This window comes from Neophocaena asiaeorientalis, unplaced genomic scaffold (assembly GCF_003031525.2).
Source record: "Neophocaena asiaeorientalis asiaeorientalis breed wild unplaced genomic scaffold, Neophocaena_asiaeorientalis_V1.1 scaffold275, whole genome shotgun sequence".
Classification (NCBI taxonomy): domain Eukaryota; kingdom Metazoa; phylum Chordata; class Mammalia; order Artiodactyla; family Phocoenidae; genus Neophocaena; species Neophocaena asiaeorientalis.
This window is the reverse complement of record NW_020173679.1, coordinates 1,450,130-1,468,656: the sequence shown is the minus strand read 5'-3', so window position 1 is coordinate 1,468,656 and position 18,527 is coordinate 1,450,130. Positions and strand designations below refer to the sequence as shown.

General features: G+C 42.5%; 1 protein-coding gene across 4 annotated transcripts in view; it reads right to left on the bottom strand.

Annotated features, from left to right (window-relative positions):
- The window catches only part of UBR4 (ubiquitin protein ligase E3 component n-recognin 4), a 127,492-nt gene that overhangs the window by 50,783 nt on the left and 58,182 nt on the right, over window positions 1–18,527 (bottom strand). Inside the window, exons 53-65 of one of the 4 annotated variants that reach the window (XM_024749779.1) lie at window positions 17,804–17,887; window positions 17,577–17,717; window positions 16,272–16,393; window positions 15,496–15,607; window positions 13,480–13,610; window positions 13,181–13,358; window positions 12,613–12,717; window positions 10,944–11,081; window positions 10,062–10,236; window positions 3,409–3,505; window positions 2,227–2,334; window positions 1,670–1,786; window positions 276–485 (exon numbers count right to left, since the gene is read on the bottom strand). In XM_024749779.1, the coding sequence (XP_024605547.1) occupies window positions 276–485; window positions 1,670–1,786; window positions 2,227–2,334; window positions 3,409–3,505; window positions 10,062–10,236; window positions 10,944–11,081; window positions 12,613–12,717; window positions 13,181–13,358; window positions 13,480–13,610; window positions 15,496–15,607; window positions 16,272–16,393; window positions 17,577–17,717; window positions 17,804–17,887 (1,718 nt within the window). The remainder of the gene's footprint in view (window positions 1–275; window positions 486–1,669; window positions 1,787–2,226; window positions 2,335–3,408; window positions 3,506–10,061; window positions 10,237–10,943; window positions 11,082–12,612; window positions 12,718–13,180; window positions 13,359–13,479; window positions 13,611–15,495; window positions 15,608–16,271; window positions 16,394–17,576; window positions 17,718–17,803; window positions 17,888–18,527) is intronic. The other 3 variants (XM_024749780.1, XM_024749781.1, XM_024749782.1) reach the window with 3 other exon arrangements.

The following is an 18,527-nucleotide window of genomic DNA, read 5'->3' as shown; positions in this document are numbered from 1 at the left end:
TGTGTGCTCATTTTCCAGGTGTGCCAACTGAGGCTTACGAAGGTTAGACAGAACTTCTCCAAGCTTCATGGCTGGTAAGTGGGAACACTTGTTCCCGAGGGACATGTTCCCAGACTCACCTGACCAGAAAGCCCATCTTCTAAACTAGGGCATCCTGTAACAGCAGGGGGAGTATGTGACATCCTCGGCTCCTTCAGCGCTACTCACTGAGACTGAAGAGGACAGTGCCCTAGATGAGGGACAGGAGTGGTTCACTGCCCGCGGAAGGACCTCACCTTCACATACTGGCGGAGGAAGAATGGGCTCATGTCGGGTGGGGATGACGTAGTATGTGGTTTCAGCAGCTGGCTGGTAGCCACGGGTTCCTCATCGTTCTGCTGGCTCTTCCAGTACTCCAGCAGGGACTTGAGCACGTGCAGGCAGTAGTCCACAGCACCAGAGCTCAGCAGGGCTGCTGCTGTGGCACTGGAGATGAGGGAAGATGACTGGGGAAAAACCAGGGAGAAGCTAAGAACGGCCTGTAGAACAGTGTGGCATTCAGCTGAGTGTTGCGGGTAGGAAACGCACTCACAACAGCCTTAGGAGAAGCTGTCATGGAACTGAGGGAGTCAGTCTCTTGAGTTAAAAGTTTCCCGACTAGGGGCTTCCCTGGTGGCACATTGGTTGAGAGTCCGCCTGCCGATGCAGGGGACACGGGTTCGTGCCCCGGTCCGGGAGGATCCCACATGCCACGGAGCGGCTGGGCCCGTGAGCCATGGCCGCTGAGCCTGCGCGTCCGGAGCCTGTGCTCCGCAACGGGAGAGGCCGTAACAGTGAGAGGCCCGCGTACCGCAAAAATAAATAAATAAATAAAAACGTTTCCCGACTAACTCAAACATCTCCCCCACTCTTCTGAACAGCAGCATGGTAAGAGAAAACAAAGGAACACCAGTTCCCAAATCTAATCTCCCTACACATATGTGCCAGAGGCCAAGGAGGCCAGGATTAGATAACCCTTCCACCTGCAGGGAAGAGGTTTTCTCTTTCTCCTTGGGCAGCTAGAAAAGAAGCCCATTTATGTTAAAAAGAGAGAAAACTTTCCACTATAGGCACTTCTTTGCAGCCCCACCCTCCTAGTAGGGGCTCTTTCCATAGAACCAGCTTCCAAAGGAGGTGGGGTGAGTGATCACATGAACAGAAAAGCGGGAGAAAAGCTACTGTAAATAAAACCATTAGGAGAGCCTGGCAAGCCCCAGCCACCCACACAGCTCAGAAGCTCATTAAGACTGGATGCAGTTCAGCCCCATTTCTACCTTCTCTGCTTTGTGTTAATCTCCTTTCCACCACACACCACTGCTTTCTCTCTGCTCTATTACCATACCTTATAGCAACATACAGGAGGGGAATCCTCTTAGCCACTCTGCGCCTTGCAGAACAGTCTCCTGCTTTTCAATAATGGAACTTCCAAACGCTTTAACCGCCCCCAGGGGAGGGATTGTTGGAAAAGATCAGAGCTTGGAAGGGACCCCGAGAAAGGTAGATGCTCTGCCCCTGAGCGGTGGCAGCTTAGAATGTTACTGCTCTCAAGTGACAATGGCCTGGCTCTAACAGAGGCCTCTGCCCACTGTCCGAGTGCCAACCAGACCATCCTCTTTCCTTTCCCCACACCCATTAGCCCAAAGCAAAATACCTCGCATATGGAAGACTTGGATCCGGATTTGGTCCTGGACATGAAGACACTCAGGAGTCTCATCACCACCAGGTGGACCTCATTCAGGGCACTGCGTTCGTTCTTCTTGGAGACGTCCTGGGGACAGAGGCGGAGCCCAGAAGACCACACTTACTTTAACCTTGAGGCGTCCTCTCAACAAGATTGCCTCACTTGGACTCAGAGACAAAACAAGCTCCAATGTACCTGTGGTCTCTATGTGGATGATCTAGAGTCTGATACACCTAGGAAGCCATGTTAAGATACAAACAACCAGTTCACTGTTTTCACCCTGTGGAGCTACAAAAGGTCTATGAGGGCAGGGACTTGGTCTTGTTCCTCATTTATAGCCAGAGCCAAAAGTATGCCAGGGCCAAAGCAGGCACTAAAAACGTTTCTGATGAATCAACACAACTGGAGCCCTCAGTGGAGGGTCACCCCTTGAAACTAGGTGAAGTTCCTCTAAGAGAGGAATGAAAAACTGAAAACTGATCTCAGCCAATCCCTGCCTCTCACACAGTATGACTCTCAAATTTCACCTTCTTATCCATGCCCAGTTCAGCAATAAGCTGGGCGAGCAGGTTGTCCAGGGCCCCCTTGTCTTTCTCATCTTCTCCATCCAGATCTGTAGTAAGCATCAGAATGACCTGGACGTCAACAGAGAGATAAAACATGAAAGCCAATTCCCTAAAGAACAATTCTAAACACAAGGTGTTTCAGAAGAAATCCCAGTCTTCCTGACTGCCCTGTCAATCATAACAATAATCCATGAAAAGGTTCTCTAAGTCCTAAGGTAACCAAAGTTGAAGTGTCCAGAGTCACAAGAGTCAAATTATGGCATATGCTACCCTTGGCATCACAGAAAATGTTCTGCAAAAAGTCTGCAAAACTAATTGACTAGCCTACACTATACTATATCCAACCAAAGTGGTTTAAGATATGGCACTGTGGTATTCTAATTAAAGAACAATTTTGCCTAAGACGAAGGCAGCTAGTGGGAGAACAGCTATCAGAAGACACTCTACTACTATTATTAATAAAGAGTTACTAGGGCTTCCCTGGTGGCGCAGTGGTTGAGAGTCCGCCTGCCAATGCAGGGGACACAGGTTCGTGCCCCGGTCTGGGAAGATTCCACGGTCTGGGCCCATGAGCCGTGGCCGCTGAGCCTGTGCTCCGCAACAGGAGAGGCCATGAAAATGAGAGGCCTGCGTCCCCCAAAAAAAAAAAAAAAAAAAAAGAGTTACTGAACACTAAGAATCTCTGGAGCAGGGCGTCCCTGGTGGCACAGTGGTTGAGAGTCTGCCTGCCGATGCAGGGGACATGGGTTTGTGCCCCGGGCCGGGAAGATCCCGCATGCCACGGAGCGGCTGGGCCCGTGAGCCATGGCCGCTGAGCCTGCGCTCCGCAACAGGAGAGGCCACAACAGTGAGAGGCCCGCGTACCGCTAAGAAAGGAAAAAAAAAGACTCTCTGGAGCAGACTTTTGTTCCTGGCTCTGTCAATAACTAGCTGGATGGCTGTAGAAAATTTTTAATCTCATTCTCTGATCCTCGGCCTTCTCACCTATAAAATGAAGGGCTGTAACTTGCAATTCAAAATTACATCCATTATTCTATGAGCTAATACCAAACCAAGTCTTACATAGCCTCAGAAGGAGAGCGGTGGGCATGCTTAAGGATGGTCCAACTCTGATGTGACAGACCCAAGTGAACTGAGGGATACCTGCATGTATGGAATGGCCCGGACACCTCCAACACTTCGCAACTGGGGCAAAGTTTGCAGTAGTCTCTCCAACAGCATCAGACGGACCATGTGCAGCCTAAAAGACCAGGGAAAACACATGAAACATGAGCTAATACACAAACACTAACCAGCTGAATATAGTTCTTTCCTCCTGCCACTGACGTAAATAAGGAAGCTATTTCTTAGGAACAATCCTAGCATTAAAAAAAACTGTTAAGACATGCCTTTGGTGTACCAGCAACATAGAAGGAAAAATCTCACTCTGTTAAAGTGGAGCAAAACTATTCCAAGATACAACTGATGGTACTGAAAACTTACTACAGGAAAGTTAAAAAATTTCTCAAGCAACCAGGTCCTAGCTGTTCTCACTATTCAAACCAAACCTTCAATAGTAAGCTCTATGGCTTTTCCCAACACATGGCCCTATTCTGCCTCCAGGCATTATTTTCTGGAATTCTCCCGTCTACAAATTTTACACCATCCAATCGTATAGTGACCTAGCCCTTTTTCCTTGCTTCCCAAGTCCTTAGGAAGGCCAGTCACTGCTTTGCCCTCTCACAGCTTAGTCATCATTTTTCCTAGTATAAAACTCAACCTCAGCATCAATACTAGAACCGTGAGTTCTCCCACATATGCAGTTGGCCACTACCTAGCCTTCTTCATCTGCAGATATACAGCTGGGCTTCTGTAGTATAACAAATGTGTGTTTCTGGATCTCTAGCGAATATGCTGATTCAAGAGGACCAATACGAACATGAATTAGGGTCTTGTCAACAGGTGGGTTGGCAGTCTCACCTAACACAGTCTTACACAGATTAACAGTGCATTTGCTAAACCAATTAATGGATTCACTCTCAAAATTAATAAACCATTTTGCTTCATTTTACTTCACGTGTGTAAGAAACCACATGCCCTCATATTTTTTAAGTGTGATTTTCATGCATTCCATATCCTAGCAGGTATCCACAATATTTTCAGTATAATAAAAGTCTGAATGAAAATAGAGTCTTGAATAATAAATGACAATTGTTCTAAAAAGAACTTGAAGGAATGAGCTAAACCACCTTCAGAATATAGTAATACACAAAAGCCCAGGCATGCGTCTTCAAATAATTACACCAGCTGTGTGAGGACTACAAATGAATAAAATTGCTCAGGAACAGATAAGGTACAAGTGATGAAAGGTGAGATGACAGCAGCAGCTTAATACTTTTAGGATAAAACATAACAAGTTCTGAGATGGATTAAAATCCTCAGATTTGGAGAACGTGCATGTGAATATACACAGAAAGGAAAGAGCCAACATAATGAGTAGAGTCTGGATCTGGACCAAGATCATGCCAGATTACTGACTTTTCAAACTCTTACGACACTAGTACTCTTGCCACTTAAAAAAATTAAACAGTGTACCAAAGTTACAATTCCCTCCTCGTGACAAAGTAAAACCAATTCAGTTATTCTATTATTTAAAACAATAAGTTACTTAACAATTCTTTAACTAACTTATTCCTGAAAAATACAGTTAACTTAAAACAACTTTAGAGAATTTCATTAGCAATATGGCTAGGTTACCTAAATTGACCCTCCAGCTAAAAACAAATGAAAATCCTAAAAAGATATAAAAACATTTTCGAAATAATGAGTCTCGAGAAATTTCAAAGGATCGAAATCACATAGTATGTTCCCCAACCACAGTAAATTAAACTGTCAATCAATAATAGAAAAATAATCAGAAAATCCCCAAATGTTTGGAAATTTGGCAACATATTTCTAAATAGCCCATGGGCCAAAGACTAAATTACAAAAGAATTTAGAAAACATTTTGAACTGAACAGCAATGAAAATACAACGTATAAAAATACGTGAGCTCCAGCCAAAGCAATGTTAAAGGGAATTTTAGAGAGAAATATATAGCTTCAAATATGTATTGAAAAAGAAAGGTTTAAAATCAATGATTTAACCTTCCATCTTACAACGCTAAAAAAAAAACAGAAAATTATCCCCCCCCCCCCCGCCAAAAATTAAGATACTAAAACAAAAAAGTTAGTAAGAAGAGAAAGGAAATAATCAAGAGTGGAAATGAAACAGAAAGTAGGCATACAACAGAGAAAGATCAAAGCCAAATGTTGGTTCTTTGTAAATAAAATTGATAACTTCTAGCAAGACTGACATTTTTGGGGAAAAATATTTGTTACCCATACTAGAAATGAAAAAAGGTATATCACTACAAATCCTACAGACATTAAAAGGATGATAAGGTATATTATGAACAACTTTATGCCAGTAAAATGAATGAATTCCTTGAAAAGCACAACATACCAAAATTAACACGTGAAGGAACAGTAATAATTCTGTGTCATTTAAAGAATGAATCTATAGTTGAAAGTCTTCCCTTAAAGAAAGTCTTCCCTTAGAGACCCAGGTGACTTCACAGCTAAATTTTTCCAAGAATTCAGATGAAATAAAACCAATCTTACACAAACTCTTGTAGAGAACAGAGAAATGCGAAACATGTCCTCACTTACTTTTTGAGGCCAGAGTAACACGAACACCGGTAACTGACAAAAACACTTCAAAGAAGAAAAATTACAGGCCTAAATAAAATATCAGCAAATCAAACCCAGTGATGCAAAGGGTAAGACATCACGATCAGGTGTCCCCAGAAGGTTGGTTTGATAATGGAAAATATCAATTACTGTAATTTACAACCTTAAACAGAATAAAGGAGAAAAACATATAATCAACTAAGCACCACAAAAGCAACTGGAAAGCTTCAAAAACCAACCCAAGATAAAATATCTCCCAGCAAACTACTAACAAAACTTAATTTGATAAAGAATATCCTAGAAGGGCTTCCCTGGTGGCGCAGTGGTTGAGAGTCCGCCTGCCGATGCAGGGGACACGGGTTCGTGCCCCAGTCCGGGAAGATCCCACATGCCGCGGAGCGGCTGGGCCCGTGAGCCATGGCCGCTGAGCCTGCGCGTCCGGAGCCTGTGCTCCGCAACGGGAGAGGTCACAACAGTGAGAGGCCTGCGTACCACACACACACACACAAAATATAAACTTAAATAAATAAATAAATAAAAAGAATATCCTAGGAAACCTTCCAGTTAACATCACACTTCATGGTAAAATAGGAAACCTTTTCTCCTGTGTCTGGGAATGAGGTAAGGATTTCCACCATCACTACTTCTCTCCTACCCAATACAATAAGGCAAGAGAAAACAGTTAAAAAGTGTAAAGATTGAAGGGAAAAAAGTTGAATGTCATTATTTACAGGAGACAAGATTGTTCATGCAGAATCTGTGATAAGAATTAATCTAATTACCAAATCCATAATTAGGATTAATCTAATTATCAAAACCGATGGTAATTAGAATTTAAGTGAATTTAGAAAGATCACAGAATACAAGGTCAAAATAAAAGCAATAATGAGCTCACCAGCAATCAAGAAATTATTAGGCCAGGAAATGAGTGAAGACAGAAATCCAGAGGGGTAAGCAGAGCCCTGAGACTGATTTCAGGGCATCCGAAAACTTGAGGCTATGATGCTCTAAAGGCAACTTGTACATCAGGGTGCTAGGCGTCTGGACTAGGAAAAGACGCCTAGAATCTGCCCCAAGTGAGGAGAGTCTTCTAAGAGAATCTCATAAAAAAACACAGAAGGCTACACCCTGAGTTTCAAAGTAAACAAATATACCGCTTCCCCCCATACCACTTTTTCCCCATCCAGGAGTCTGTAAAAAAAATTAGCTGACTCAAATCCTGACGCTGAGACAAAAGGAGGAAAAAAAGAATCAGCTGCTGAAATATAGTCTAATCTATGTATCTTTTTCCTTCTGGTTAACACTTTTTGTGTCCTATTTAAGAAATCTTTGCCCACCCTAAGTTATGAAGATATTTTGTCTTCTAAAACCAGTACGGTGTTACCTTTTGTGTTTAAATCCATAGCAACTGATTTTTGTGTATGATCAGATCAAGACTCATTTTATTCCATATTAATTTCCAACCAACCTATTGCCATTGATTGAAAAGACCATCTTTCTTCCACTGTACAGAAGTCTCATCCGTGTCATAAATCAGGTGACTATGTATGTGTGAATCTGTTTCTGAACCCGTCTGTTTCGTTAATCTATTTTGTCTATCCTTGCACCAATATCCCACTGTCTTACTGAGCACAGCTTTATAAGCTATAGTTGTGTGGTCCTCTAATTTTGTAGCTTTTCTTCTATATTGCCTTAGCTAATCTTAGTCCCTTGCTCTTCCAAATAAATGTTAGGATCAGCTTGTCAGTTTTGACACATATATAAAGCCAGCTAAGATTTGGGACTGGGATTATACTGAACCTGTATCAACGTTAAGACAATTGTTCTCTTTATAATAATGAGTCTTTCAATCCATAACATGGTATATCCCTTCATTTATTTAGACCTTCTTTCATTTCTCTCAATTAGCTTTTATAGTTTTCAGTGTAGAAGTGTTATATATCTTCCAAACCTATAACTATGTATTTGATGTTTTCTGATGTCACTCAAATAAATCTTAGGAAACTATAAATAACTAAGCACAGGAATTTAAAAAAGAAAGAAAAGAGATATTAAGATACATGAAGAGAATATGATGGTCTAACATCTACTGAAGTCCCAGAAAGAGAAATAACAGAAAATGAGGCAGAAGCAATGCCCAATGAGATTAATGAATGAGATATTTGAATGAGATTAATGAATGAGAAGTTTCTAGAATTAATAAAAGACACTAACCCAAACATTCAAGCAGAACAAATGTAAAGAAATCCATCCTAAACCTATCCTAGTAAAACTACAAATAACAGTGACAAGATAAAGACCTTAAAAGCAGCAGTAAAAACATTGTTTTCAAAGAAGCAATAATTGTAACAGCAGGTGACATCTCATTGGCAATAACAATGGATACCATTTTCAATTCTGGGAGGATAAAACCATCAACACAAAATTGTATACCCATCAAAAATACATCCACAAAATGTAAGCTAAATAAAGACATTTCCAGACTAACAAAACCTGAGATTTTGAAACTAGGGGACCTCCCCTAAAGGAAAATCTAAATGACATACTTCAAGAAGGAAATTATCCTAGATGGAAGGTCTGAGATGCACAAAGAAAACATGGGCATAGAAAGTGGTAAACATGTGAGCAAATCTAAACAGACACTGACTACGTAAATCATATAAAAGAGCAATAATATCTTGAAAGCTTTAAAAAGACTTTTCTGAAAACACACAAATATAATTGCTTAAATTGATAAGAATGAGCAAAGTATTCTAAGGTACTCATTCAGGAAGAAGATATAGCTCTTAGTTAACTTTAGTTTTGGTTAAGTAGGCATGTTGAAGTGATTAGTATAACTACTAAAAGACTGGAAACAGAGTGAATGACCTCCAAACTTGCAAAGTTGGGGCAGGGGGGAATGAGAAAAGAGCAAATCAACCCACAAGAGGGCTACAAAGAAAAAGAAACACAGAAACAAGCAGAACAAATAAGAAGCACAAAATAAATTCAAATATATCAGTAATTAACATTAGTTATAAACGAACTTAACTGTTCTAATTAAAAAGCAAAGGTAGACTGGATTAAAAATATTTTGAAAAATAAACTTCAAAGAACCAAAAATCACAAAGATCACATTATCTGAACACATGGAATTAACCTAGAAATCACATGAAGAGGAAAAATAAAAGATTAAGTAGAAAATGCCTTTTAGGTTAAGCAGTTAAGAAACAAATCCCATCAAAATATCATCAGTTAACTGAGCCAGAGGTCATCTTCCCCAAAGGGATGCTGCAAGAGTTTAAGTGGATGGACACAGGGAACAGAGGAAACACTCACTGATGCTCTCCCAAAATGTCTCCGAAGCCTGACTGTTCAGTTGCCTCTTTTTCTGATAGAAATCATTCAGTTCAAAATACTGATTTCTGCACTAATGCAATAACTATGGGCCTCACCAAATTTAACAAACATTGTATCATGAGTATATTCTTAGGTTTCTTTTCTTCCTCCTCTTCTATTTCTCTAGTCACCTCTTGGTCCAGTACCAAACACCACCAGAATTTCTTCAGGGGCCTGGATTAGGATTTTATGGATTACTTTCAATATGCCAAATGCCCCACCACTGGTACTTCTAATCATAAACTTGTATTTGCTGTTTGATCTCTCTATTACCTAATAAACATGCTGAACAAGCAGTTATTTCTAATATTTACTTAATCACTATCACTTTTGAGCCCAGAATAGTGTCACTTATAAAGAGAATGCTACAAACTGAGTGTATGGTTAATGATGAAACAAGAAAGATTTGACTAAGGAGGATACGTGTTTTTACGACAACCCCTTTACTAAGGGATATAGGGGGGCCCTACGCGAAGAACCACTTCCTATTCTCTCTGCAATTGATTTGATGAAATTCTAATTAGGACCAGAAGACAGACCTAGAACACTTCTTAAGGTTTTTACACTGTTTCACGAGTCTATTACCTTTACATTTCAAAAGAAATAAACTGTTATCACCACTCCACCTCCTGCAACTGATCCATCACCCTACTCCTGAAACATTCTCCCGTAGGAAAGCCTCTTGAGTGCAAGTGGCCAGCTCCTGACCTGTTGCTAGCGTGGACATCTCCTTCCCCTTCCCCTTCTCCTTCTCCCTCGGAGCCATCTCCTTCCTGATGTCCGGTGGTGGTGCTGATGGCGCCAGTGCTTGAACTGACACTTCCTGGTCCAGCCGGATGCCCCTCTGCTGTGGCATCACCATAAGCACTGCTCCGGCCAGATACTAGAGGGAAATGGTTTAAAAAGTGCAAATCAACTCCCAAAGCACGGTGGAATCCAGTGCATTCTGAAGTCAGCAATTACCTGACTGGTAGCTTTAGAAAATTTTTTTCTTCTGTGTGAAGGTCAATAAGGATTGAATTCACGATTTCGGCCCCACAGGACTAAATGACCAAATGACTCTCTGGGTACCCAAAGAACAGAAGATCCACCCACAAGAACAATTAATCTCAACTGTGGATAAATTTCCCTCTCATACTCCAGAAGAAACATATACTGATTTGGGAATCTCAAAGTTATCAGCTACTCTATATCTCTTCCACAAAAAATTTTCATATCCAATTTTTAAGCAGAGACTGATTTTTGAGATCAAACCAAAATGGCTTGTCATGCTTCCTCATTCTAGAATCCCAACCCCCACCAGCCAGTACAGATGGCCTGCTATATTAATATACCAGATCATTAACAATGGGACTGCCCAAAATCTCTTCCCCAACAGAAGAAGCAAAAACCACCGTAGGACTGATTTCAAAGTCATACCATAACTGTTTTCAATTAATCATGATTTGGGATTATGTATGCCATTTCTTTCTTCCACTAACAGATAATTAAACTTCCCCTTGCTGAAACCAATCCTAGGGCCCAGGCAGGGATTTCTATTTTGTCCCCACCCTCTCTGCCCAAGGATATCAGGACCTCCAGCCACATTACCACTGTGCTCGCCAGCCACCGAGTCCACTGCGCTTCCCCCGCTCTCCGAGCCCACACTACCACCGTGGTCAGCAGGGGAGGTCCGAAGGGTGGAACCATCAGTTGCTGCTGTGCTGCCCTCGTCGTCTGAGGCTGGAGCTGAGAGAGTAACGAGAGCTGTTACAGGTAAAAACCCCTCTTCGGGGCAAAAGCATCAAACTACATAGTGCAGAAGACACAATGCAGTTTATACATCCTGTTGTCAAAGAAAAAAGGGAAGGATCTGCTTTGCTGGTTAATCACTAACAGGAACAAACACTATACATGGTGCATTGCAAACAGTACTTAGACAGAAGTGAAAACCCAGTTCACTGGGCATTTCCTTCGCTGTTACATCACAGTGCAAGTAAAGCAGTGCAGAGATTCAAGAAGAATCTGTGACATGGACACTCAGTTTTCTAGCTAAAATGCTTCACGGTCACCATAGTCTAGGTGTTACTGACACCTGCTGAGATCGGAAAATAGCCACTACCATTCAAAAGCATAGATTCTGAATTTTCATGAGATTTGTTTTGCCATCAATTTATGCTTATGCTAGGAAATCACTTATCATGAGCTCTCAAATCAACCCTGTTTTTTTAATCAGGTGGTTCAGAGGGGAGCTCATTCGGAAATTTCAAACTTCCTAATCGTCCTCATCAGATGCTAATAACGAAGCAAGGAAATTCCCCAGAGACAGCCACAGCATCCAGGATCAGGGCTGAGCTGAGACAGGAGGAAAATGCTGGATGAGACACATGGGGGAGAAAAGCCAAGACAGCCACAGAGCACAGTAGGAACATACTGGCACAGCACAACAGTGACCCCCAAGCCTGAAATGACAGCAACTAAAGAGACCTAAGAAAAGCAACAAGCCATGACAGCAGGCGAGAGGGGACAGCCCGTTTCTCCCTTTCTTATCTATCCAAGATAAAACGCCCAAAACAAAAAAACAAAGAAAAAAAAAAAGAAACAAATAGAGGGACACATCAGTCTGGAAACTCTCAATCAACCCTTAAATTACTCAGGGGCCGATTTTCCAGTAGATTCTTCAGATGTCCCATCCTCCTCTATTTGGTCCAACTCTCCACTCAGGACATATTTTTTTTCTTATCAGATTAGGAAAAGTGATTGAAAGTACACACAAAATGAGGTCTGAAGATTTCCTATGCATTTGAATTGTCCATAAAAACCCTATCCACCAAGCTCAGATCCCACGCTGACCTGAAGTGTAACTCAGCTTCTTGTAGCTTCACTTTTATTTGCAAATGAAGAGAAAAAAGTTAAAAGGTTTGAGCTCCATTTCTCGTCTCCCTTTTGAAACTGTCTAAAATGTTAGAACTCTGGTGAAGAACCCTGAAAGCTGTGATTTAAGCTCTAAAGCCGATCAACCTGCAAGCTGTTCTCTTGGCCTTTCCTTGGGGAATTAGCTGAAGCCAGGCAGCATGCAAAGTGTAGGGAAGCAGAGCCATGAATGCCTTTGCCAAGCTGCATCACTATGCCTTCCACACCCGCATTTCTAAAGCAAAGGCACAAGCAGGAAGTCCAGGATGGCCTGTCAAAGCAGCTGCCCATTACACTCTCACAGCGTTGGAAACGAGGCCTGAGGGTCCTGGGGCCCTGAGCCGCGCTCCTTGCTGTGGACAGTTACCTGATGCTGTGGTGTCAGAGAGGGTTCCTGCGTCCAGAGAGGAAGAGCTGGGTGCCTGGCCGGACAGCCCCAGGCTCTGCAGGCCCAGGGCACTGCTGCTGCTGCCTGGGAAACAAGTGGAGAGTGAGCACAGCATCCCCTCCAGACCCCATCCACAGCGCCGCTTGGCCACCTGCTGCCCTCAGGAGTCTAAACTCACCAGCGTGTGACCCCCTTTGGCCTAGAGGAAGTTACTCAACAGCCACTGCTGTCCACCCACCAAATTTAGTTACAGAGATGGTGGAAGCCTTCCTTCAGCTCAGGCAGGACACAGGCTGGAGGAATCTAACAGATTTGGGAGGAAACAATCCAAAAGACCAAACTAACAGAAACTATGAGATTGGCTCCCAGACTAAAAATCCCACCGTGATCCCTCTCACTCTCCACCTGTATCTCTGAACAGCTCTCACCCAGATCAACCTCTCCCCAAATCTGGGGACGAGTTAAGTCAGCTGGATATCAGTAACTGCCAAACCCTCTTTCCTGTGCAAGGCCAATGGGCCACTGTGTTCCTGGCATTGCCTTCTACCTTGCTGGTCCTGCTGCAGGCTCAGGGCAATGGCTAGTTCAACCATAGTCTCGTCATCTGCATCAGGCGGGATGTCCAGCATGGGGGGGAAGCCCTCTGCGCCTGCCAGCAGGGCCTCCAGGGGAGAGGGGTTGCCATTGTTGACATTTTCAGCTGTCTCCAGGACCATCGACTCAGACTGCAGAGAGAAAGCTCCGTCAGTGTCCCGTGGTAAACGGCAGCTTGTGGAAGTACACTGAATAAGAGCTAGAGGAGAGTTCTGAGGCTCCTCCTCCCCTCTCCTGCTGCCAGAGACTCACCACCATCTCAAAATCTCCGTGGTCCACCTCACTCTGTTCCTGGCTTTCCTGACGGATGTGACCACCATTCGGGATCCCTGACGACTGCATTTTCTCATCTGCGTCATCATCGTCATCATCATCCTTGTCTCCTGAGTCAAAGAAACCCCAGTCACCTGAGGGTGCTTGCTCCTTCCTTCCTCGGCGTGTGGTAAGATAAGCTATTACATAGCAAACAAAAACCAAGACAAGCAAGCTACCAGCTAGTGCCCTGTGCTTTAGAGATAAATTCCAGGGAGCCGTGCCTGGCCTTGTTCTCCTGCTTCCTGGACCTAGCAGGATCTGGGAAGGTGGGGCTGGCAGTGACAGCCTGCTCCAATTAGGAGAAGTCTTTTCCAGCTGATGAAGGAAAACAGAAACAAAAACCCTTGGATTCCATAAAGCAGAAAAATCTAGGACCAGCAGGTCCCATGAGCTTGTGCCAACCCTCAGGAGACCCTGGACAAGACAGGGAAAATAATACAATTGAGATGTTTCTTTATTATCTGTCACGGCAGCTTGGAGTGTTATCTTACTTTTCTTCCCCCAAAACAACTGGGTCAGTGAGATTTTCACACTACATAATCATTAAGAGAAGAACCAATTGTGATGTGAAACCATCGAATGAAAGCTGGTTCTTTCAGCACAGCACTACAGGTCCTACCCGGACCAGCTTCTGTATGAAGGGGAAAAGCCTTCTAAAAAGGTTGAAGCCCAGGTTAGACTCCTAATTATCAGAAAAGGATGGAGACCTTGCCTTCCACTCAATGGGCTGAAAAAGTATGTGGATATGACCTTAACCGGAAACATAAGCTATCCGGACTCTAGCTTCTCCACAGAGAAAAGATGCACAAACCGTTGCCTGACTCATCAAAAGCTTAAGATGAATGATACTCGAGGAAGGTTGTCTGAAGGTCGTGAAGCTGCATGCGCTCCTCTAAACCTGCACTGGACCACACAGTAGTAGCCACAGCCACTAGTTACAACGTGGCTAGTCCACATGGAGATGTGATGTTAGTGTATACAGTATGCACTAGATTTTTTTATTATTGGAGTATAATTGCTTTACAATGTTGTTAGTTTCTGCTATACAATGAAGTGAATCAGCTGTATGTATACCTATATCCCCTCCCTCTTGGACCTCCCTCGCACCCACCGCCCCACACTAGATTTTTAAGACAGTACAAAAAACATTTTTAAGAATGGAAAATATTTTACTAATAATCTTTTATATTAATTATGTGTTGAAATAATATTTTTGATATATTGAATTATCAGTAAGTTAATTTCAAATATTTCTTTACTCTTTATCAGGTGACTAAAATAAAATTTTAAACTATGTATGTGACTTACATTGGAAGTTTAACTTCTGAGCTAAACCAAGTAACCGGAGTTACACAATATACTGCTGCTAAGATTTAGACAATTGGTAGAACTGCTTTTCCTAAAATGTTAAATGCTACGTCCTTGACTTGTATCCAAGTGTATTAAGAGGGAAATTTGCTGTCAATCTTATTGTAGGTAAGTCCCCTGAAGACACTACCCATTAGGCAACAAAATGGACCCTTAATGTAAGAGCTCTCATGCGGGGAAATTTCTCATTTCCTGGAAAATGGTGGGTTTCTTCTTTAGTCACTGTGATTTTTGAACTGTTCTCATTTTATTTTCACTCTGGCTTTTGGGAAGCTTTCAGCCAAAAATAAGATCTTCACTTAACAACCATGCAGGACTTTGTGATGTAGATTTTATGCTCTTGGCTTGATTTTACTACTGTACCTTTATTTTCCCCTGGCCTCGATTTTCCTTCTTTTTATTCTACTTACTATGCGTTTTTTATACACCACCTTCAATTCTTCATGGAATAAGGCGGCGTAAAACAATGGATACATAACCAGAAGTCTCCAGGGCCTTGGTCAACACGAGCAGCACGTCCTAGTGCTTTATTTCCCTTCTCCCCCCGCCACACTTGCACAAGCCTAAACCCAGACCTCACATTACCCATTGGAGTGTTGCTTCGAGGGGAGGAGGGCAACGTCACATGTCTCCGCTTGTTCCTCGGCCTTAGGACTCGAATTAGAGCTTGTTTACAAGAGAAGCTCACGGCAGGATCCTGAGGTTGAAAGGAAACCATCATTCTTAGGTTTTAATATTATTCATGAAACTGCCTATAAACACTTTCCTTTCTTGGACAATCACATGCATGTGGAAGATCTGCCTGCTCTCACCTGCAACCTGCGGAATCAGGTCAGCAGTTAAGCCCATTTCCCTGACCTGGCATATAGAAGCCCCATATGCTACATTCTTGTATCTTAGCTCCTGGTAATAGACTGGCAGGTCATTTGGCCCTGAAGTCCCTCTGGCTGTCTACAAATTGGTTTTGGCTTTTCATCAGATGACCAGGCTCACTTAGCTCTGCTATAAAATCAGTACTTCCAACACTAGCTTCTATGCCAGAGTCACTGGAAATAGATCTTGATGATGTTCCTTCAGGTACTCATTTAATTAATACTTACTTAGCATTAACTATGAAGCAACCATCAGCATATTCCCTGGGGACTCAGCACTGAATAAAACAAACCAAGTCCATTCCCTTTTCAAACCCTTCTTTCCATGGAATGAGTAAGATGTTAAAGGTTTTACTGATATGTAAAATTCTTAATTCCCATTACACCCTCCTTTAAGTCTGTTTTATTTCATTAATTAGCAAACTTATAAAAAAAATTTTTTCCAGACATTCCCAGATAAGGATTATCTGGGGTTGTAATGATACGTACAGGACACAGTAGCATCTGCATGTATATCTTGGATGCTGTATTAATACAGTCCAGCTCACAGGTACAGTAGCCATGGATAATGTCTACCAGAGCATTAACGGTAGCTTCAATATGAGTTAGGCCTAAAGGGGAGAAATAGATGGTGAAAAAACTTCTAACTACTTGACAGTCAAAGACAAAAGTACAAATTCTTATGCCCACGTAAAGGTCAAGCTAACAAGAAAATGACAAGCACACACAGCAAAACAACACACACACGTAGAATGTAGGCTGTAGGCATTGTTTGTGATTTATTAATAGTCTCCTAAATCTCCCAAACTGTCTCCAAAAGCCTTTCCAAATATCCTGCACCACAGAAATAAATAGGTGTCTACTCTCTATGGATATCAAGAGACAGGGCAGAGAAATGTGAAGAGCTGAGCAGAGTCTGAATGTTCCCTACTATCTCCAAACCTTAGGTGATAAAGATGACCCTAACAGGCCTTTTGGGTTTACTGCCCAAGCAATGTCCAAACACAAATGAGTAACAGGGGTCCTTCTACTTTTCTAGATTGCTATTCAGAACCTTATTACTCTTCCACCTAAAAACCTTAGTGTGAAAAGTTAGATACCAAAGGCAGCAGTAGCTTAGAAATAAAATAATTCTCTAGTATGATGCTTTTTGGGTTTTGTTTTAAATAAATAAATTTACTTATTTATTTGTTTGTTTACGGCTGCACTGGGTCCTTGTTACTGCGTGCGGGCTTTCTCTAGTTGCGGCAAGTGGGCTTCTCATTGCGGTGGCTTCTCTTGTTGTGAAGCATGCTCTCTAGGTGCGCGGGCTTCAGTAGTTGAGGCACACGGGCTCAGTAGTTGTGGCTCGCAGGCTCTAGAGCACGGGCTCAGTAGTTGTGGCGCACGGGCTTAGCTGCTCCGTGGCATGTGGGATCTCCCCGGACCAGGGATCAAACCCGTGCCCCCTGCACTGGCAGGCGGATTCTTAACTACTGCGCCACCAGGGTAGCCCCCTCAAAGACTTTTTTGAAAACAATTATAAACACCACTAAGGGGACACGCACGCACACACTTCTTTACGTGAAGTATTCAATCCGACATGAGAGATACAAGAAAGTCCTACTTCTCTGCTACACTGCTAAATTCCTCTAATCAGGAACATTGATCTCACAGGCTTCTGTTTCCTAAATATTCACTAAATATCCACTCTGGAAGAGACAGATGATGAAGGCTAAAGGTGAAGAGTTCAATCTGTTCCAAGAAAAAACTTACATCAGGCTTCACTATCAAGTATCCCTTTTAACATGATACCTGGCAGGCAGGCAGGTGCCAAGAAGGCATTCTTGGGTTTGGATGCATGGAGTTTCCAGAAGTGGTTCACCAGCTGGGTGATGAAACTACAGCAGTCCCCCTCCAACTGCTTCTGAGGTTCTCTCCCCTCATCCGCTCCTTCTAAGCAGGAGAAAAAACAAATTATTAACGATGGTAAATCTAAGATGGAATTTAATTTAAGGTTAACTCAGGTCAAGGAAGCTTGCCTGGGGAGGGAGTTTCAAGTGGGGCCCCAGTCAATATGCCAACTATCCCTAGACTCCAGCAGGCACATCTAGGAAAAAAACAGTCTGGGAAAGGAATATCACAGAAAACATTGTATGTTAGAATTAAGTAGAAGGGGAGCATTCAGGAGCTTACAGCAGATTCAGAGATCTCAGGTGCAACTGTTCAACTTCTAAAAGCTAGGGGAACATCTGCAATTTTCTAGAATGATTCGTGAATTACAGTATTAGAGGAGGAACAGGATGATGACAGCATATGGAAATATGTAAGTAACAGAACTGTAAAGGCATCAATAAGCTCTATTTGATGAAAGCAAAGCAGGTTTGGTACACAGCCAATGTGAGGAGAGAGGAGGAAATAGAATCAAGCACTGAGAAAGGCTACAGATATTAATAAAATACTGGCAAAAGTACAGCACGAAAGCAAAAGACATGATCCTATTACTTTCAAGCAACCAGGGCACAAGCTTAACTTTACCCTGAAGATCTTAAAGAAGTAGTAAATTCAGAGACAGATTATATCTGATGTCCAGAGCACTAAATAAACTCAAGAGTAATGCAAGGGGTAAGTACTGGAAACAGTATTTACTTAGAACGATACAATTCTAATGTCAAAAGCCCTTCAAGATATAAAGACAAGAGAGTAAAATCCCTGTCTCAGAGCATGATGTCAGTCAGAAGCCAGTGAGAACAAGAAGACGACGAG